General features: G+C 43.9%; 3 protein-coding genes and 1 long non-coding RNA gene across 4 annotated transcripts; 1 reads left to right on the plus strand and 3 right to left on the minus strand.

Annotated features, from left to right (window-relative positions):
* Positions 1-507: 507 nt before the first annotated feature.
* Positions 508-5944, plus strand: LOC137316680 (histone H1-like; the record flags this gene model as incomplete). The annotated part of the gene is made up of 3 exons (XM_067980525.1): positions 508-541; positions 711-850; positions 5399-5944. Coding segments are annotated over exons 1-3 (720 nt in total), but the record flags the coding sequence as incomplete, so codon positions are not given.
* Positions 5945-8530: 2586 nt separating this feature from the next.
* On the minus strand, positions 8531-8922 carry LOC137316738 (histone H2A-like). The gene has a single exon (XM_067980596.1). The coding sequence runs from the start codon at positions 8920-8922 to the stop codon at positions 8533-8535; it is 390 nt and encodes a 129-aa protein (XP_067836697.1). The 3' UTR covers positions 8531-8532.
* Positions 8923-9799: 877 nt separating this feature from the next.
* Positions 9800-10174, minus strand: LOC137316754 (histone H2B 1/2-like). The gene has a single exon (XM_067980615.1). The coding sequence runs from the start codon at positions 10172-10174 to the stop codon at positions 9800-9802; it is 375 nt and encodes a 124-aa protein (XP_067836716.1).
* A 1313-nt stretch (positions 10175-11487) lies between these two features.
* LOC137316763 (uncharacterized) lies at positions 11488-18015 on the minus strand. The gene is made up of 3 exons (XR_010961586.1): positions 17517-18015; positions 17056-17142; positions 11488-13501 (listed from the first exon to the last, which is right to left on the minus strand). It is a non-coding gene; the product is annotated as an uncharacterized lncRNA (long non-coding RNA).
* Between the last annotated feature and the right edge of the window lie 1002 nt (positions 18016-19017).

Genomic DNA, 19017 nt, shown 5'->3' on the forward strand with positions numbered 1-19017 from the left:
GAAAATTTCCCTTAATGAGTGCACTGAATTGTCCAGGGAACGTTACAAGTGAGTTTACCCGGACCTGCATTTCCCCCCTCAGTGAAATGCTCCTTCACTCCATTCGCTCTGGTTTGGTTCTATTTATCAGTCAGATGTTGTGATGTGTGACCGGGGGTTTCCATGGGAGAACAGGTTAAGCTGAGCCGCTGTGATAAGGGGCCAGCTTGTGATGTGGATTTTCACTCTGACGGTTGTTTCTGACACTGATACTGAGAGGGTTTGTGAAATTGAACCGTTTGAGCTCAGTCATTGGGGACCTGGAATTACCACAGGCCCAACTCTCAAAGCCCGCTCCAAACTGAGGCTTCTTCTCATTGGTTGCTTTGCTTGAAAACTAATTTCCTTAACCAATCGGAGAGACGTCAATACGAAAACAGAGCAAATTATTGGCCAGAATTGACCGATTTTTTAAAATTTGAAAAAGGCCGCCAATTTCAGTGAATGAAATCAGTGAATTACTCGGACATGTCGTTTTCAGACAAAGACTTAAAATCTCTTTGTAATAATGTTATTCCGTATTACACGTCCCAGATTCCTAGCGCTGTTTTAAAAACACATTGTCCATAACTTGCGGAATAAAACCCCATTCATAGATTGCTGATATGGACAAATTTCACTTCTACCTGTAAAAGTAACAAATTACAGGTTATCGATTGATTCCGTTGCAGGGACTGAACAGGAGCCGTGTGTCCTGAAAACGGAATCATTGACGAAGCCTGAAAATGAGCCTGTTCTTTTCTCCAAGACGTTCATTCTGGATTGTGACACTGCGGGGAACGTGCTGCTAATATGCGGGATATTAACATCAGTAATTAATTATTTCAGAGACTGGCTCCGCAGTGAGAAAGAGGAAGGAACTGAATTCTGATTCATCGCCCTGAAAGTGGTGGTTAACGGGAAAACCGGGGGCGGTGTAAATCTGAATGAGAGCGAGAGCAAAGCAAAAGGGGAATTGAACGGACCCCGGACCCGTGTTCACTTTATTGGGCAGTAAATTCTACAGAAACAAACATTAAAATGGGGCAGTTTCACTGATTTTATTTCAATTTCTCCACCAGATTCAAAGGATGATGGCCGAGTAAAGCAGCAATTCTGAATTTGTCAGTCTCAGGTCCTATGTGTGAGTGTGGGATTCATTCTTTATCTGTCAGTCACTGGTACTGTGTGTGAGTGTGGGATTCATTCTGTATCTGTCAGTCTCTGGTACTGTGTGTGAGTGTGGGATTCATTCTGTATCTGTCAGTCTCTGGTACTGTGTGTGAGTGTGGGATTCATTCTGTATCTGTCAGTCTCTGGTACTGTGTGTGAGTGTGGGATTCATCCTGTATCTGTCAGTCTCTGGTACTGTGTGTGAGTGTGGGATTTATTCTGTATCTGTCAGTCTCTGGTACTGCAAATGAGTGTGGGATTTATTCTGTATCTGTCAGTCTCTGGTACTGCAAATGAGTGTGGGATTTATTCTGTATCTGTCAGTCTCTGGTACTGTGTGTGAGTGTGGGATTCATCGTGTATCTCTTACTCTCTAGTACAGTGTGAGAATCTGGGATTCATTGGGGATCTGTCAGTCTCTGGAACAGGACACAAGTCAGGATTAATACCTTGTCTGTATTTTAATTGGAACTCAGTTTCCAGTTTGGTGTTTTAAACTCTCTCCTTTATATATAAACCTATAAATAGTTTTCCCCTTAGAAGTTAATTTTTTAAATATTGTGCACATTGGAATTTCTTGCTGCTGGTTTTAATGAGAAAAGCTGTGTACCCTTTGGACTGATATTAAACCTGTATCACAGCAAACACTAATGGAAATGATACTGGATCTCAGTCTCACACTGAGATTTTTGGATTGCTATGTAATGTGTAGCTCAGTCTGCACTAATGGAATTGATACTGTTTCTTTCAGTCTGATACTGAGAGATTTTTGGATTGCCATGTAATATGTAGCTTAATCTGCACTTATGGAATTGATACTGTATCTTTCAGTCTGATACTGAGAGATTTTTTGAATTGCTATGTAATGTGTGGCTCAGTCTGCACTAATGGAATTGATACTGTATCTTTCAGGGTGTCAGTGTGAGAGACTTTAGCACTTCTCCGTAATGTGTTGCTCTGGGTCTAATCGATTTGAAATTGTAACTTTCAGTTTCATAAAATGGGTGAGTTCTGAACTGGTATCTGATTTTGTTTCTCAGGTTATACTATCTTTCAGCATCTCTCACTCTGATACTGTATGTGAGTTTTGGACTTGTCTGTCATTTGTATCTCAGGTTACAGAATTGGGATGGATACTGCGTCTTTTAATATCATAATGTGTGTGAGTTCTACTCGTTATTTGAGATGAATCTTGGTTTACATTATTGGGGCTAATGTTGTATCTTTCAATCGGGCACCGTGTGTCAGTTCTATCTGTTATTTAGTTTCTAGCTTTGGCTGCACTATTGTGAAATTGACACAGTGCCTTTCAATCTGATGGTGGTGTGATATTGGACTGGGATTTATGGATCTCCCTGGCAGTTGTACTGAGTTGGGGTGAAATAGAAACAACATCTGCCTCTCCTCCTCTGACTGTTGAATTGAAAGTGTGTCTGTGGTACTTGGGATCAGTGTGGGACTGACTATTTCGACTGTCTTAGATTGTGGAACGGATGACCTATCTGTGTCTCTGTGCTCTGTGAGTTATAATGTACCTACCGTGTGTGAGCAGGAGATGGCTGCCCTGTTCCTTGTGCCTCCGGTGATGGAAACATCACATTTTTTTCTGGCTCCTTAAAATATTTGCCTGTAGAAAGAAAAAGTATGTCTTGTAACTCAAGAACAGGTGAGGTAGAAAATACAAAAGTGATCAGTTTAATATCTCTGATAGTGAACATTTTGAATATCCACAAATGAAATCCAATGATACAAACAGTGTCAGTGTCCGACTCCACTGAATTACTGCAGCACTCAGCTTCTGCACACCATAGAAACAAGGAAAATAGGAGCAAGAGTAGGCCATTCGGCCCTTCGGACCTGCTCCACCATTCAAAATGATCATGGCTGATCGTCCAACTCAGTACCCTGTTCCTGCTTTTTCCCCATTTCCCTTGATCCCTTTAGCATTAATAAATATATCTATCTCCTTCTTGAATATATTTAATGACTTGGCCTCGACAGCCTTCTGTGGTAGAGAATTCCACAGGTTCACCACCCTCTGAGTGAAGAAATTTCTCCTCATCTCGGTTCTAAATGTGCCAGGTGTGTTGGGCTGTTTTAAAACAATTTAGTGACATCCAGACACAATCCAGCCCCTTCACTGATCCATGAATGGGACTACCCGATGGGGCAGGGACCTTTGCACAAGTCAGGTTTCTAATCCCCTCTCGGTTTCTCTCAGTATCTTTTGATGATAAAGAGCCTTTCGGAGATAAAGTGGGCGGCTGTGAAATGAGCCAATGGGTTCTGTTCATTCTTGGCCGCTCCACTGACAAAACTTACGTTTGACTTAGAAACTGGAGGGAGGATTTCTCAAACCAATCCTGGAGAAACAGGGGAGAAAGTAGGAGTTGTGGTCTTTGCTGGGACCGTGTAAGATTAATATCTGACGGCAACAGTCCCAGATTAATATAATCAGAGTGAAACTCTCCGTCACTGAGAGTAATACCAATTGGCCCTCAGCTGCAAGATTGCAAAGGGTACAACATGCAAGAGAGGGTTAAATGTGTGACACTGTCCCTGAGAGTGGGATTAATAATGTGTCTGTCTCTGAAATAATATCAGTGAGATATGAGACTGCATCTTCTGTCACTCCACAGTGGATTAGCAATTGGAACGGAATAATTTCCAATGTGTTACTGGGTGAAAACGGGACATTACAGGTCAGTTTCTCTCTCTTTTTCTACTGTATATGAAGGAGGGATACTGTTATTGAGCGTGATACAGGCAAACTGATAGGAAGCGTAAGGCTGATAATATGTCTGTCTGTATCTCTCTCTCTAGCGCTGTACATGAAGGTGGGATACTGTTACTGAGCGTGCAACGGACATACTGATGGGAAGTGCGAGACTGATATTGTGTCTTTCTGAGTGTGTCTCTGTTTGTCTGTTTATCTGTCTGTCTGTATTTCTCTCTCTCTTGTGCTGTACATGAAGTTGTCATACTGTTACTGAGCGCAATAAATACACGCTGATAGAAAGTGAAAGATTGATTCTGTGTCTGTGTGCTGATGTTGAAACGGTCACCGTCCGTTCTACTTTGCATCAGCCGGTCTGGCGGTGCATTTATCTGCATCCAATCCTGTAACGAAAGGTCGACTAAGACAGCCTGTAACTGACTGACACTGGACTGTCTGTGAGTGTTGAATTTGTTCAGTAACGAGCCGTCTCTGGGTGTTGAGAATCGGACGGAGAGGACACCAGTTACTATTATCTGTCAGTCAGTTTAGGAGGAGAGAGAAACACAGAGAGACTGGAGGAGCCCAGAGCGGATAATTTGTATTTTCATCGAAACCAAACATATTTCTGTGTGCCAACAATATAATCCTGTAAAACCAGATATGGATAATCACATCCACAGCTGTGATTGACTCCTGTCCCTGAAACTGGGGACCAGACACTGTGGGGAGCGCCGGCCTCAGAGTGTTTAACAGTGACTGAGCTGGGAAACTACAACTAACCCCCGAGAATCTGCAGCACAGGCCGAGCGGGGAGGAAAGCCTGTCCCGGGAATTGTCAATCTGACGAACAGTTTGTCCTGTGAATGTGAAGATGTGAACATTGTGTCAGAGAGAGTGTGTTAAAGGGTTAGATTAATGTCACTGTGTTTGTGTGGCCGGTCTCATCGCCGGATTTCCAAGTCTATTTTGAGTAAAATTCAAATAAATCCCTGTCAAAGGATCGCCCTCCTCCCCTTGCCGAGCTCTGAAGTGGAAATTTAAGGTAAAGTTTGAGTTCAATTCAAGATTTCAGCCGAAAAACGGAGATCATGTCAGCGATCGGGTGAGAGAGCGCGATCAGTGCAGCAATGAAACGGGTTTAAATCGAAACTGGTGCTTTTAATTCCGGTGAAAGTTTATCGACAGCAAACATACCGGTGTTACAGATGGGGAGGGGCTAGTCTGGGACTCTGGAGTGCCCGATTTGAATTGGAATCGGGGAGTTTAAGAGGAGAGAGAAACACAGAGAGGCTGGAGGGGCCGGGAGCTGACAGCAGGATGTCTCCGCCCCGTCCGCTCTGTGCCTTTAAGTAGCTCTGTGCCGCCGCCTCTCGTTTCATTTCTGACCCAGCACTGACTGTCAGAGAGATTTTCGACAGAGTCCCGGACATGACAGACACTGCAGCCGCCGAAACGGCACCTCCTGCCGCCGCCTCCGCTCCACCCAAGGCTCCCAAGAAGAAGAAGGCGGTTCCCAGACCCAAGTCCACCGGTCCCCCGTTGGGAGAACAGATCCTCAAGATTGTGGGGGATTGCAAGGATCGCAAGGGGATATCCCTGGCCGCGATAAAGAAGGTTCTGGCGACCAAAGGCCTGGATGTGGAGAAGCTCCGGTCCCAGATCAAATTAAGTATCAAGAGAAATGTGGAAAAAGGCTCCCTGGTGCAGATCAAGGGCACGGGCGCCTCGGGCTCCTTCAGAGTCGCTAAGAAGGAAACCCAGGCAAAAGTGGTAAAGAAGGTGAAGAAACAAGTGACCAAGAAATCTCCCGGAAAGAAACCAGCGGCCAAAAAAACAGCCGGCAAGAAATTAACGGCCAAGAAACCAGCGGTCAAGAAATCGACCACGAAAAAGGCGGCGAAATCACCAATTAAGAAGAAAGCGGCGGCGAAGAAGCCCAAGACCCCCAAGACAGTGAAGGCGAAGGCGAAGAAGGTGGAAAAACCGAGGGCCAAGCCCAAGCCGAAGTCAGCAAAGGCAAAGAAAGCAGCGGGCAAAAAGAAGTAAAAAATCAAGTGCAACTTGTGACCATCTGAACCCAACGGCTCTTCTCAGAGCCACCCACGTCTCTCAGAAAAGAGCTGATCCCGGAATCAGATGATTCCTGTCCCGGGGCCGGGCTCAGATTTCAGATTGAAATCGTTTCAAATAAACCCAGGGTCCTGGTGACTCGCTGACATTCGCTATCCTCGCCCCACTCCCACTGTCTGAAATAAAATAGAGAGAATGGGATTTCCGGGCCGCGCTTCACCTGTCGAAGGAGGTAGCCTCCGAAAGCTTGTGAATTTAAAATAAAATTGCTGGACTATAACTTGGTGTTGTAAAATTGTTTACAAGAGGTAAAGGAGGCAAAGGACTGGGTAAAGGCGGAGCAAAGCGCCACCGTAAAGTGCTTCGTGATAACATCCAGGGGATCACCAAACCAGCCATCCGCCGCCTGGCTCGCCGTGGCGGTGTCAAGCGGATCTCGGGTCTGATCTACGAGGAAACCCGCGGGGTGCTGAAGGTTTTCCTGGAGAATGTGATCAGGGACGCGGTCACCTACACCGAACACGCCAAGCGCAAGACGGTCACTGCCATGGATGTGGTGTACGCTCTGAAACGGCAGGGCCGCACTCTCTATGGATTCGGCGGCTGAACAACTCGACCTATTCTGACCAAACACAAAACAAAGGCTCTTCTCAGAGCCGCCCACCGCCTCACAGAGAGAGCACTGACCTGGAAACGGGGAGAGCAAAGATCTCGGGATGGGGAATCAGTTTCTGATATTTAATTAGTATGGGGAGATTCCCCAACACTCGGTGCAGTGAGATCAGAAACAACGGCCGGGGTTCTCGGCCATCCCGAGAGAAGGAGCGGAATTCCCGGTTTCACGGTATAAATGAACAGGCGGGGATCCAGAGTCTTTCCCCAGACATTACATTCTCCGCTCAGAGTAAAATCCCTCCTCACTCCCTCTCCCGCTGTGTCCTCTCTGCTCGGTCTTTATTTCCTGCCCTCATTCAATTATCAGTTCGATGTGAAGTTTCTGTTTGAGGAGCGGTTCACCGGGCCGGAACTGGCGGGATTTTTGAAATTGAAGCTGGACTTTGTCCCGTTCCGGAAAGCAATGACCGGGGCTTTATTCCCGCCCGTTTACAGACAGATCAGAGAATGAACCGGAATGTGAAACAGCCTGAGATTTGAGATGAGGAGTCGGAAATAATGGAGATTATAAAGAGAGAGATTCTTAAATTGCTGGAGGGAAATGAGATTTTCTTGAAACTGTTATTTGATGCTCTGAAATTGGCGGGCTTTTTGAAATTGATGATTAATTTCAGCTCAGCCAATTGGGGCCCAATACCTCCCGCCGTTTCGGTCTGACTGACAGAGCTCGGTTCAAACCTGCCAATCACAGTCCCGGGACGGTCACTCCCTGATAGGGTGTTGGTCGTCAGCAAATCAGAAGCCAGGGGCGGATCCCCTTAGACCCTTTAAAAGGCGGCCCCAGAGCGCACTCCGTATTAACAGTCTCTGTATTTCAGGTTGTGTTGAGATCTGTTCAGAAAATGGCCAGGACCAAGCAGACAGCGCGTAAATCGACCGGCGGGAAAGCTCCTCGCAAACAGTTGGCTACCAAAGCGGCGAGGAAGAGCGCTCCAGCCACGGGCGGAGTGAAGAAGCCTCATCGCTACAGACCCGGCACTGTGGCTCTGAGGGAGATCCGCCGCTACCAGAAATCCACCGAGCTGCTGATCCGCAAACTGCCCTTCCAGCGCCTGGTGCGAGAGATCGCTCAGGACTTCAAGACAGACCTGCGCTTCCAGAGCTCGGCCGTCATGGCCCTGCAGGAGGCCAGCGAGGCTTACCTGGTGGGCCTGTTTGAGGACACCAACCTGTGCGCCATCCACGCCAAGCGAGTCACCATCATGCCCAAAGACATCCAGCTGGCCCGCCGCATCCGCGGGGAACGCGCCTAAACCCGACCCGGCTTCAGCACCAAGTGCAACAAAGGCTCTTTTCAGAGCCACCAAATCGGCGATGGAAAGAGCTGAGATCTCCTTTGTTGAAATGGCATGTCCTTGAGAAATTTGCTTAAACGGGAAATGTACAAAGGGGAGGGAGCAGATATCAGACGGGCAGGGACAGAATAAATACCTCACTCACATCCAAACACAAATTTCACACATTCTTTATTCAGTAATCGCTGACACTATAAACAACTTATCATTCAGCATCTGTTGTATACATCTGGGTAAAATAACAAACCGAGGCAGACTTGTCCGAGGATGGGACGGTAAATAATAACAAGCGTCCCTGGTATTTCTGCATCCCACCCACCCAGTTAACAATTCTGACGGTTCTGGTATTTTGTCTCATTCACCAGACAAACTGCAAATTTCAATCTATTGGAGGTTGGCGACATCTGCGGTCCGGAAGCGAGTACTGCAACAGACCGATATGGATCATTTGTGTTTAACAAGTTATTGTTAGTTTCTCGAATCGGAATCAAGTCCTTTGACAGACAGTAACCAGCCCTTTCATAAATACAGTGGGTGGCTCTGAAAAGAGCCTTTGGGTTATCAGATTAAATCTTGGTCGCTTTATTTGCTCTTGGAGCTCACAGTGCTGGTTTTCTTCGGCAGCAGCACGGCCTGGATATTAGGCAGCACCCCGCCCTGAGCAATGGTCACCCGTCCCAGCAGCTTGTTGAGCTCCTCGTCGTTGCGGATGGCCAGCTGCAGGTGTCTGGGGATGATGCGGGTCTTCTTGTTGTCCCGGGCCGCGTTGCCGGCCAGCTCGAGGATTTCAGCCGTCAGATACTCGAGCACAGCAGCCAGATAGACCGGGGCTCCGGCACCCACACGTTCAGCGTAGTTCCCCTTTCGCAGGAGTCTGTGAACACGGCCCACAGGGAACTGCAGTCCGGCCCGGGATGATCGAGACTTGGCCTTGGCCCGAGCTTTACCGCCGGTTTTTCCTCTTCCAGACATTTCCACAATCTCACAAACACTTTCACAAAGAATGAAGAATGATTTCCGTATTTACCCTTCTTATAGACTGAAAGATCATCTGATTGGTTGTTCTTTAATACACCTCATTTGCCTATTTCATTAACCAATCAGATAGCTGGGAATCAGAAGAGGGCGGGATTTACCGGCCTCAACGGTCAGACAAGGAATTTGATGAATTTCAAAAAGCCCGCCAATTTCAGTGTGGTGAAGGACCGGATTTCGATCAATGTCGCCCTGAGCACAAGATTTTAAACCCGTTCTTTTTATCTTGTCTTATTCAGCGCTACCCGTCACCAATCGCTGGAGCTATTTTAAAATCTGCTTTAAATTATGCCTCATTCTATCATCGCTTTCAAACTGTACCGAACGGGACTAAATCCCCATTCACAGCATCCCGTGAAGGGACACATTTCAATTTTGTCTTTATAAAAGTGACACGTTATAGATTGGTTCCTTCTCACAGGGCCGGGAGTGTTTCTGTGAAAAGACGGACCCGGACGGAGCTCTCATTCTGACCCTATTCCGCTGTGATTCTGCAAGGGGTGGGTTTGCTGTTAATGTGAGGATTTTCACATCAGCTTGCGAACATTCGGAGAATGGATTCTTACAGTTAAATGAAATACGAAGGGAGTGAGACAGAATTGTAACGCTTTAAGAGCGAAGCAAAGGGGAAGGAGCGGATCAGTTTATGGGTCAGGGATTTCAACGGGGCAGTTACAGTATCACTTCATTATAAGATTGGAATAATATTACAGTATCAAAATAATCCGAAGTATATAGGAAATGCAGCTCCCTCAGAGAGGTTGTGGGTGGCTCTTAAAAGAGCCGTTGTTTTTTTTCAGTACATTGTGGAGTTTTACTTGGAGCTGGTGTACTTGGTCACCGCCTTTGTCCCTTCCGACACGGCGTGCTTGGCCAGTTCCCCGGGCAGCAGCAGGCGCACGGCGGTCTGGATCTCCCGGGAGCTGATGGTGCGCCGTTTATTATAATGGGCCAGGCGGGAAGCCTCACTCGCGATGCGCTCGAAAATATCGTTCACAAAGGAGTTCATGATGCTCATGGCCTTGGAGGAGATGCCGGTGTCGGGGTGAACCTGCTTCATCACTTTGTAGACGTAGATGGAGTAACTCTCCTTCCTCGACTTTCTCCGCTTCTTGCCGCCCTTGGCTGGTGCTTTACTCAAGGTTTTCTTGGCGCCCTTCTTGGGAGCTGCTTTCTTGTCCTCAGGCATTTTCAAACTCAATTTCAGACCCAGAAATGACCCAAATCCGCTCCGAGCTCGGATTAAATAGGCAGCCCCACAGCCCTATGGTAATGAGGGATGGGGGAAGGCAATGATTGTGATTGGACGATTGGGCGTGATGACACAACACATTTTCTTTCACGCTCTGATTGGTTTCTTCAGATATCCAATCAGATTTAATACCTGCCACCAATCACAAACACGCTCACACTGCACATTGTCCGGTTTCTGCAATTTGTTCCGAACTGTTGCAGTTCTGCTTCCGGCCAGTAGATGTCCCCAAACCTCAATATTTCTGCCATTTCGCTGACGTCACCTGTCAGTTTATCTTGTGAATCCCCGGGTGACCCTCAAGATATTCTGATTTTCATTTTGTTATTTTTATGTCTGTGGAACAATTTACTATTTCTTTTGATATTCCTTGATAATTTGATTTCGTGGTTCCTGTTTGCTTCCCTAATTGTTTTTGTGACCTCTTCTTAACCTCTTCCTATTCGCTTTTGTCATACTCTTATTTAATATCTATAAATGAGAAATTCCATCAGCTTGTTGTGTCTGTTCAGGGGCTGATGTTTGGGAAATATTTATTGTCTATGTTTAAAGTGCCAGAAACCCAAAGGGAGCAATTCAGTCCCAAACTCCACAGAAACATTCCATTTCTCCCTCCTTGTAAAATAAGGCGCTATAATGGTGAGGATAGCTGCCTTCCAAGCAGTTAATTCCAACAGGTTTGAATCCCAGCACGCTGAATTCAGAAACAGCAAGACTGGAACCGAATTTGATGATGTTCAGAGGGATAGTGTTTCCAAAACACAAACGGGTCTAATTTATATTAAAAAATGTTTTAAATTAATGTATTTCCCCCATAACGTTGAATTTAACTCTGATCCTTTGTATTATTATTTATGCTGATCTGTACAGTGGATGCGGGACACAATTGCCCAGATTCAGTGAAATTAATTGATTTTCTGCAGTCTTTTCCTCTGCTAATTCCCGTTCTTTATTTAAATTATGTCGGATTAACCTTTCTGATCTATAGAAGGGTCATAGTCCTGAACCGTTAACCCGAGCTTCCCTTCTCCACAGATGCTGCCGGACCTGCTGAGTCTTTCCAGCATTTTCAGTTTTAATTTTTTCTATGTTTTATCCCTTTCACTTCTGACGGTCGTCATTGAAACTTCCAGATTTGCGCTCTGTTTTTATTTGTGTTTCAGTTCGGTTTATTTGAATTAATATAAATCGTGTCCTGAGAAATCAGACAGAAATATTGCGCAATGAAGAGTGAAACATAATGGGGCAACTTTCGAATGAGCAAAACAAAAACTTTATTATGAATCAATTGTCTAATTTTTCACTAACAAAATATGAAAAAATACGAGAATAGAAGTAACAGAGAGAAACTATTTCCTCACATTGCACATTGTCCTGAATCTGCAACAACGACAGATGATGTGAATTTGTTCCACTCTGTTACAGTTCTCACTTATGGCCAGTAGATGTCAGACTATACGTGAGTGTGGGATTAATTCTCTGCCTGTATATGAGTGTGATATTCAATCTATATCCATCAGTCTCCAATACATTCTGTGAGTGTGGGATTCATTCTGTATCAGTCAATCTCTGGGAATGTGTATGAGTGGTGCATTCATTGTGTGACTGGCAGTCTCTGGTATTTTATCACAGTGTGAGATTCATTCTGAAACTCAGTCTCTGGGCAAAGTGCAAGTCAGGATTTCTTCTGTCATGTTATTTCAGGTTACAGTATGTTGCTTGAAACTGTATCTTTAATTCATTAATGTATGCAAATCCTTAATCTACCATTAATTTGTAAATATGGATACACTTTTGGATTTTATTTTAATCAAACAACGTGTGTGAGTTTTGTTTTAGGATTACATCTTAATTTATGTGAAGATAATGTACATTTCAATCTTTTACTGTGAAATTATTGGACTGATATTTATTGTGTAGCTCAGTCTGGGCTAATGGAATTGATATTGTATCTTCCAGTCAGATACTGTGTGAGATTTTTGGACTGGTATGTAATGTGTGGTTCAGACTGTACTAATGGAATTGACACTCTAACTTTCAGTCAGACACTGCGAGAGATTTTTGGACTGGTTTCTAATGTGTAGCTGAGTCTACACTAATAGGACTCACACTGTATGTTTCAGTATGATCATGTATGTGAATTTTGGACTGAATATAATGTGTAGCTCAGTCTGCACTAATGGAATTCATAATTTACCTTTCAGTCTGACACTGTGTAATATATTTGGACTGGTTTGGAAGGTGTAGCTCAGTCTGCACTAATGGAATTGATACTGTATCTTCCAGTCAGATACTGTGTGAGATTTGTGTACTGGTATGTAACGTGTCGGTCAGTCTGTACTAATCAAATCGATACTATATCTTTCAGTTTGATACTGTACGTGATTTTTGGACAGGTATCTAATGTGAACCTCTGTCTGCAGTAAAGGAATTGATATTTTATCTTCCAGTCTAATACTGCATGCGAATTTTGGACTGGTATATAATGTGTAGCTCAATCTGCACTAATGGGATTGATACTGTATCTTTCAACCTGACACTGAGATTTTTGGACTGGTATGTGATGTGTTGCTCAGTCTGCTCTAATGGGATTGATACTGTGCCTTTCAATCTGATACTGTATGAGAATTTTAGACTGGCATCTAATGTGTACCTCAGTCTGCAGTAAAGGAATTGAAACTGTACATTTCATTCTGACACTATGAGAATTTTGGACATATATGTGAGTCAAATATGGGTAACATCTGAAATGGTATCTAATTTGTATCTCAGTGTACAATATTGTCATGAATACTGCATCTTTAAACTCATAATGTGTGTGAGTTGTGGGCTGGTATTTAATTTGAATCTTGGAGTACACTATTGTGATTCATTCTGTACCTATCAATCGGTACAATGTGTCAGTTCTATCTGGTATTTAATTTGTAGCTAAGGCTGAAATAACGTGAGATTGACACAGTGCCTTTCAACCTGATACTGGGTGTGATTTTGGACTGGGAATTATTTATCTGCCAGTCAGCGGTGCTGAGTCGTTGTGAAATGGAAATTCCGTCTGTCTCTCGTGCTCTGTTTGACTGTTGGATTGGGATCAGTGTGGGACTGACTATTTCTGCTGTCTGAGACTGTGGGACTGATGACATGTCTGTGTCTCTGTGCTCTGAGTGATAATGCACATACTGTGTGTGAGAAGGAGCTGGCTGCACTGTTCCTTGTGCCTCGGGTGCAGCAAACATCACACGGATTCTGGGTCCTTCGAGGATTTAACTGAAGGAATAAAAAGTATCTCTTGTAATTCAAGAACAGGTGAGGTAGAAAATACAAAAGTGATCAATTGAATCTCGGTTAATAATCATTTTAATATCCACAAATGAAAACCACCGATACAAACAGTGTCAGTGTCTGACTCCACTGCAGGACTGCAGCACTCAGCTTCTGCATACCAGGTGTGTTGGGCCGTTTTAAAACAATTTAGTGACATCCAGACAAAACCCAACCCCTGCACTGATCCATCAATGGGACTACCCGATGGGGACGGGAACTTTGCACATATCAGATTGATATTTCCCTCTCCCTTAGGACTAACCGTTCAACCAAAACAAAACTGCCGCTGCTTAAAATGTGTCCTTCAAACTTCTCACCTGAGGCCTGCAATAAATGCTTTTTGTATAACTCCCCACATCCTTACTGTCCGGCTCTGTTTACTGTTCAATAACAAACACTAAAGTTTAATGGTTGGGTTTAAAAAAATCAGATTTAATACCTGCCACCAATCACAAACACGCTCACACTGCACATTGTCCGGTTTCAGCAATTTGTTCCGAACTGTTGCAGTTCTGCTTCCGGCCAGTAGATGTCCCCAAACCCCGGGTCATTGAAGTTTACAGATGAGAGAGGGACAGAAGATAAACTCATTCTTCACATTATATTGCACGGGTGGGATTTAGAAAAACTGGGAATGGAGACGAGCTGCAAGTACATTTTGTTTGACCAAACACTACTTGTAATGCTGTGTTAAATTCTTGTAATTGAGTTCGGGGGTATTGTCAATACTGAGGAAGACTGGGACAAAATAAACTTGCAGAACGGCCGTGTAAATGGCCATTGAATTTCAATATAGAAAGGTGTGAGATGCTACATTTCGCTACGGGGAATAAGGAGGCCACATACTGCATGGAAAATAAGAGTCTAAATGGGGTAGAGGAGCAATGTAAATCGTGTCCTGAGAAATCAGAGAGAAATACTGCACAATGTACAGTGAAATATAATGGGGCAAATTCACAACTGTCGAATGAATGAAACAAAAACTTCATTATGAATCAATTGTCTTCATGTTTCACCGTCAAAATGTCCAAAAATAGGAGAGTAAAAGTTACAGACAGAAACTTTCCTCACATTGCACATTGTCCTGTTTCTGTAACCACGACAGATAATGTGAATTTGTTCCCTCATTACAGTTCTCGCTTACGTCCAGTAGAGGTCAGTCTCTGATACTGTATATGAGAGTGGGGTTTATTCTGTATCTGACAGTCTCTGGTGCTTTATTTCAGTGTGAGATTAATTCCATCACTGTCAGTCTGTGGTGCTGTATGTGAGTGTGGAATTAACTATGTACCTGTCAGTCTCTGGTACTGTCTGTGTGTGTGGGATTCATTCTGTATCTGCCATTCTCCGCTGCTTTATCTCAGTGTGGGATTCATTATGTAATTCAGTCTCTGAGACAATGTGCAAGTCTGAATTCATTCCATATTCTTATTTCAGTTCAGAGTATCGTACTTGAAACTGTATCTTTAACACTCCAAAGTATATACAGTTCATTGTCGAGTATTTAATATGTTAATATGGATGCACTTTTCGATTTTCTTTAATCAAACAATGTATGTGAGTTTTGGAGTAGTATTACATCTTAATCTCTGAAGTCTATTGTGAATGATAATGTACCTTTCAATCTGTTCACGTTGAAATTACTGGACTGGTATGTAATGTGCAGATCAGTCTGCAATAATGGGATTAATTCAGTATCTGAGTCTAACACTGTGAGAGATTTTTGGACTGGTGAGTAACATATAGATCATTCTGCACTAAAGGAATTGATTCTGTATCTTTCAGTCTAATATTGTATGAGGTTGTTGGGCTGTTATATAATTTTAGCTCAGGTGGTGCAAATGGAATTTAAACTATACCTTCCAGTCTAATCATTAATGTGATTTGTGGACTGGTATGTAATGTGTAGCTCAGTCTGTACCAACGGTATTGATCCTGTTTATTTCAGTATAACATGAGTATTACCAATATATCGAATATGCAGCTCAGTCTGCACCAATGGAATTGACACTTTATCTTTCAATCTGACACTATGAGATTTTTGGACTGGTATGTAATGCGTAACTCAGTCTGCAGTGATGTGATTGTGCGATTCATTCTCCATCTGTCAGTCTCTGGTACTGTTTGTGAGTTTGAGATTCATTCTTTATCTGTCAGCCCCTGGTACTGTGCATGAGTGAGATTCATTCTGTTCCTGGTACTGTATTTGCGTGTAGGATTCATTCTATATCTGTCAGTCTCTGGTACTGACTGTGAGCTTGGTGTATATTCTGCATCTGTCAGTCTCAGGGGTACTATATATAAGTGATGGATTCATTCTGTATCTGTCAGTCTCTGCTGCAATATCTGAATGTGGGATTCATTCTGTATCTGCCAGTCTGTGGTGCTATATGTGAGTGTGGGATTCATTCTGTATCTGCCATTCTCTGGTGCTATATGTGAGTGTGGGATTCATTCTGTATCTATCATTCTCTGCTACTTTATCTCAGTGTGGGATTCATTCTGTAATTCAGTCTCTGAGACAATGTGCAAGTCTGAATTCATTCTGTATTCTTATTTCAGTTTACGGTATCTGAGTGTGAGATTCATTCTGTATCTCTATGCAATTATTCTCTCAGATTATATTATGGTATTCAATACTGTCGCTTTAATATCTTAATGTTTAAGTAGTTTTTCTCATTATTTAATTGGTAAAAATGGATACACTTTAGGATTTGATGCTGGAGGTTTTAATCAGATAATTTGTGTGCTTTTTGAACTCGTATTGAATGTGTATTTCTGTGATTACTATTGTGAATGATAATGAATCTTTCAAAATGATATGGTGAATTGGTATATAATGTGTAGATCAGTCTGCACTGAAGGAATTGATACTGTAACTTTAAATTTTATTTTATAAGATTTTTGGACTCGTGTGTAATGTGTATCTCAGTCTGGACTGACAGAATTGATACTGTTCCTTTAAATCTCATACTATGAGTGTATTATAAACTGGTATCTAATTTGTTTCTCAGGTTACACTGTCACAGCATTTCTCAATCTGATACTGTACGTGAGTTTTGCACTAGCAATTTGTATTCGAATGGTACACTATTTGAATGGATACTGCATGTATTAAACTCACATGTGTGTGAGAGTTCTGGGCTCGAATTCAATAGGAATCTCGAGGAACGTTATTGGGATTCATTCTGGACCTTTCAATCGGGTACCATGTGTGATTTCTATCTGGTATTTAATTCATGGCTAATGTTGCCCGTTTGTGAAATAGACAATCTGAGAGTGTGATTTTGGACTGGGATTTTTGTATCTCCCTGTCAGTGGGACTGAGTTCGGGGGAAATGGAACATTGTCTGCCTCACCTGCTCTGTTTGACTGTGGATTGAAAATGTGTCTCTGGAATTTGGGATCATTGTGGGACTGAGTACTTCTGCTGTCTGAGACTGTGGAACTGATGACCTGTCTGTGTCTCTGTGCTCTGTGAGTGATAATGTACTTACTGTGTGTGAGAAGGAGCTGGCTGCACTGTTCCTTGTGCCTCGGGTGGACGAAACATCACATTCATTGTGGATCCTTCACGGGTTTGCCTGTAGAAAGAAACGTATGTCTGGTAACTCAAGAACAGGTGAGGAAGAAAATACAGAAGTGATCAGTTTAATATCTGTAAATAATTATTTTGAATATCCTTAAATATAAATCAGCGATTCGAACAGTGTCAGTGTCTGACTCCACTGCAGTACTGCAGCATTCAGCTTCTGCACACCAGGTGTGTTGGGCTGTTTTACAACAATTTAGAGACATCCAGACACAACCCAACCCCTCCACTAACACATGAATGGTACTACCCGATGGGGCAGGGACCTTTGCACAGGTCAGGTTTCTAATCCCCTCTCCCATGGGACCAAACGTTCAACTGAAACCAAACAGCCGCTGTTTAAAATGTGTCCTTCACACTTCTCACCTGATGCCTGCAATTGACGCTCTTTGTATAACTCCCCACATCCTTACTGTCCAGCTCTGTTTCCACTCTTCACTGTCCAATAACAATAAACAGCGTGAGACTGGAACTAAACCAGAACCATTCACTCCTGGTTTGGGGAGAGAAAGCAGCAATGATTTTAAATAGCAGGTTCTTCCCATTCTGTCTCCCTTCCCCTGGACATACCCTGGACACACACAGCCCGAGAATGACCTCTCCCTTCCCCCGCTCACTCCATGTTCCGGGACCAGTTCCTGATCCACTCCGCCTCTTACAAACAGCCCCCGGACTCCCCCTGACCTTCCCCCGGACTCAATGCCGATCTCTGAGCCCATCTGCGGACACGGTCCCGAAGCGATGAGCTGCTGTAACGAGGCTGCTCTTTGCTCCCTTCCCCCGGGGGCCGTGATCTCTCCATTCCCGGCTGTTTTAAACCATCTTCTTCCGCTCACTGAGGGAATGGCACCCACAGGCCAAGCTGGGGGAGGGGAGCGCGCATGCGCTCTTCTGCTCACCAACAACCAGCGCTGGGGGCGGGGATGAGTCACGCATGCGCAGATATCTGGTTTAATTCCCAATACAAAAATCGATGGAAACTTTCCCCAATTGGAATTTTTCAGAGTCTGAGCAAAGGAAGTGGGTCTGGGGGAAAGGTCAGAGGGAATGGGGTCCACAGGCAGTGCAGGAACAGGCACCAGAATGGAAAACAGATGGGATTCCACCAGTGCCTAACGCTGGAATCCAGACTGACTTTACAATCTCCAACTATTAAACTAGATGTTTCCATCCCTGCTGTTTCTCTCGGTATCTTCTGATGGTAAAGAGTCTTTCAGAGATAAAGTGGGCGGCTCTGAAATGGGTCTATGGATTTTGTTCATTCTCGTACTCTTTACTGATAAAACTGATGTGAGCATTTCTCAAACCAATCCTGGAGAAACATGTGAGGAAAGAGTGAGTCGGTGTGTTTGTTGGGACCGTGTCGGATTAATATCTGACAGCAAAAGTCATCGATTAAATTAACCGGAGTGAAACTCTCGCTCTACTGAGAATAATGCCGAACGGCCCTGAGCTGCATAACTGCAGATGGTAGAAGAGGCAAAAGAGGGTTAAATGTAGCCCATTGTTCTTTCACTCTCTGCACTTTCCCTCAGTGTGGGATTAATAATGTGTCTGTCTCTGGTACAATAACAGAGAGAGATGAGACTGCACCTTCTTTCTCAACAATGGGATCTTTCTGGATAAAACGCAACTTTACAGGTCAGTCTGGAACTGATACTGTGTATGTCTGTCTGTCTCTGTCTCTCCGCTTTCTCGATCTCCCTCTCTCATCGTGTCTGTCTGTCTGTCTGTCTCTGGTGCTGTGTATGTAGGTTAGATAATGCTGGCAAGCGTGATATAGACACACCGATTGGAAGTGTGAGACTGACAGTGTGTGTTTGTCTCTCTCTAGTGCTGAACATGAAGGTGGGAGACTGTCTGATAT

This window comes from Heptranchias perlo, unplaced genomic scaffold, assembly GCF_035084215.1.
Source record: "Heptranchias perlo isolate sHepPer1 unplaced genomic scaffold, sHepPer1.hap1 HAP1_SCAFFOLD_60, whole genome shotgun sequence".
NCBI lineage: Eukaryota > Metazoa > Chordata > Chondrichthyes > Hexanchiformes > Hexanchidae > Heptranchias > Heptranchias perlo.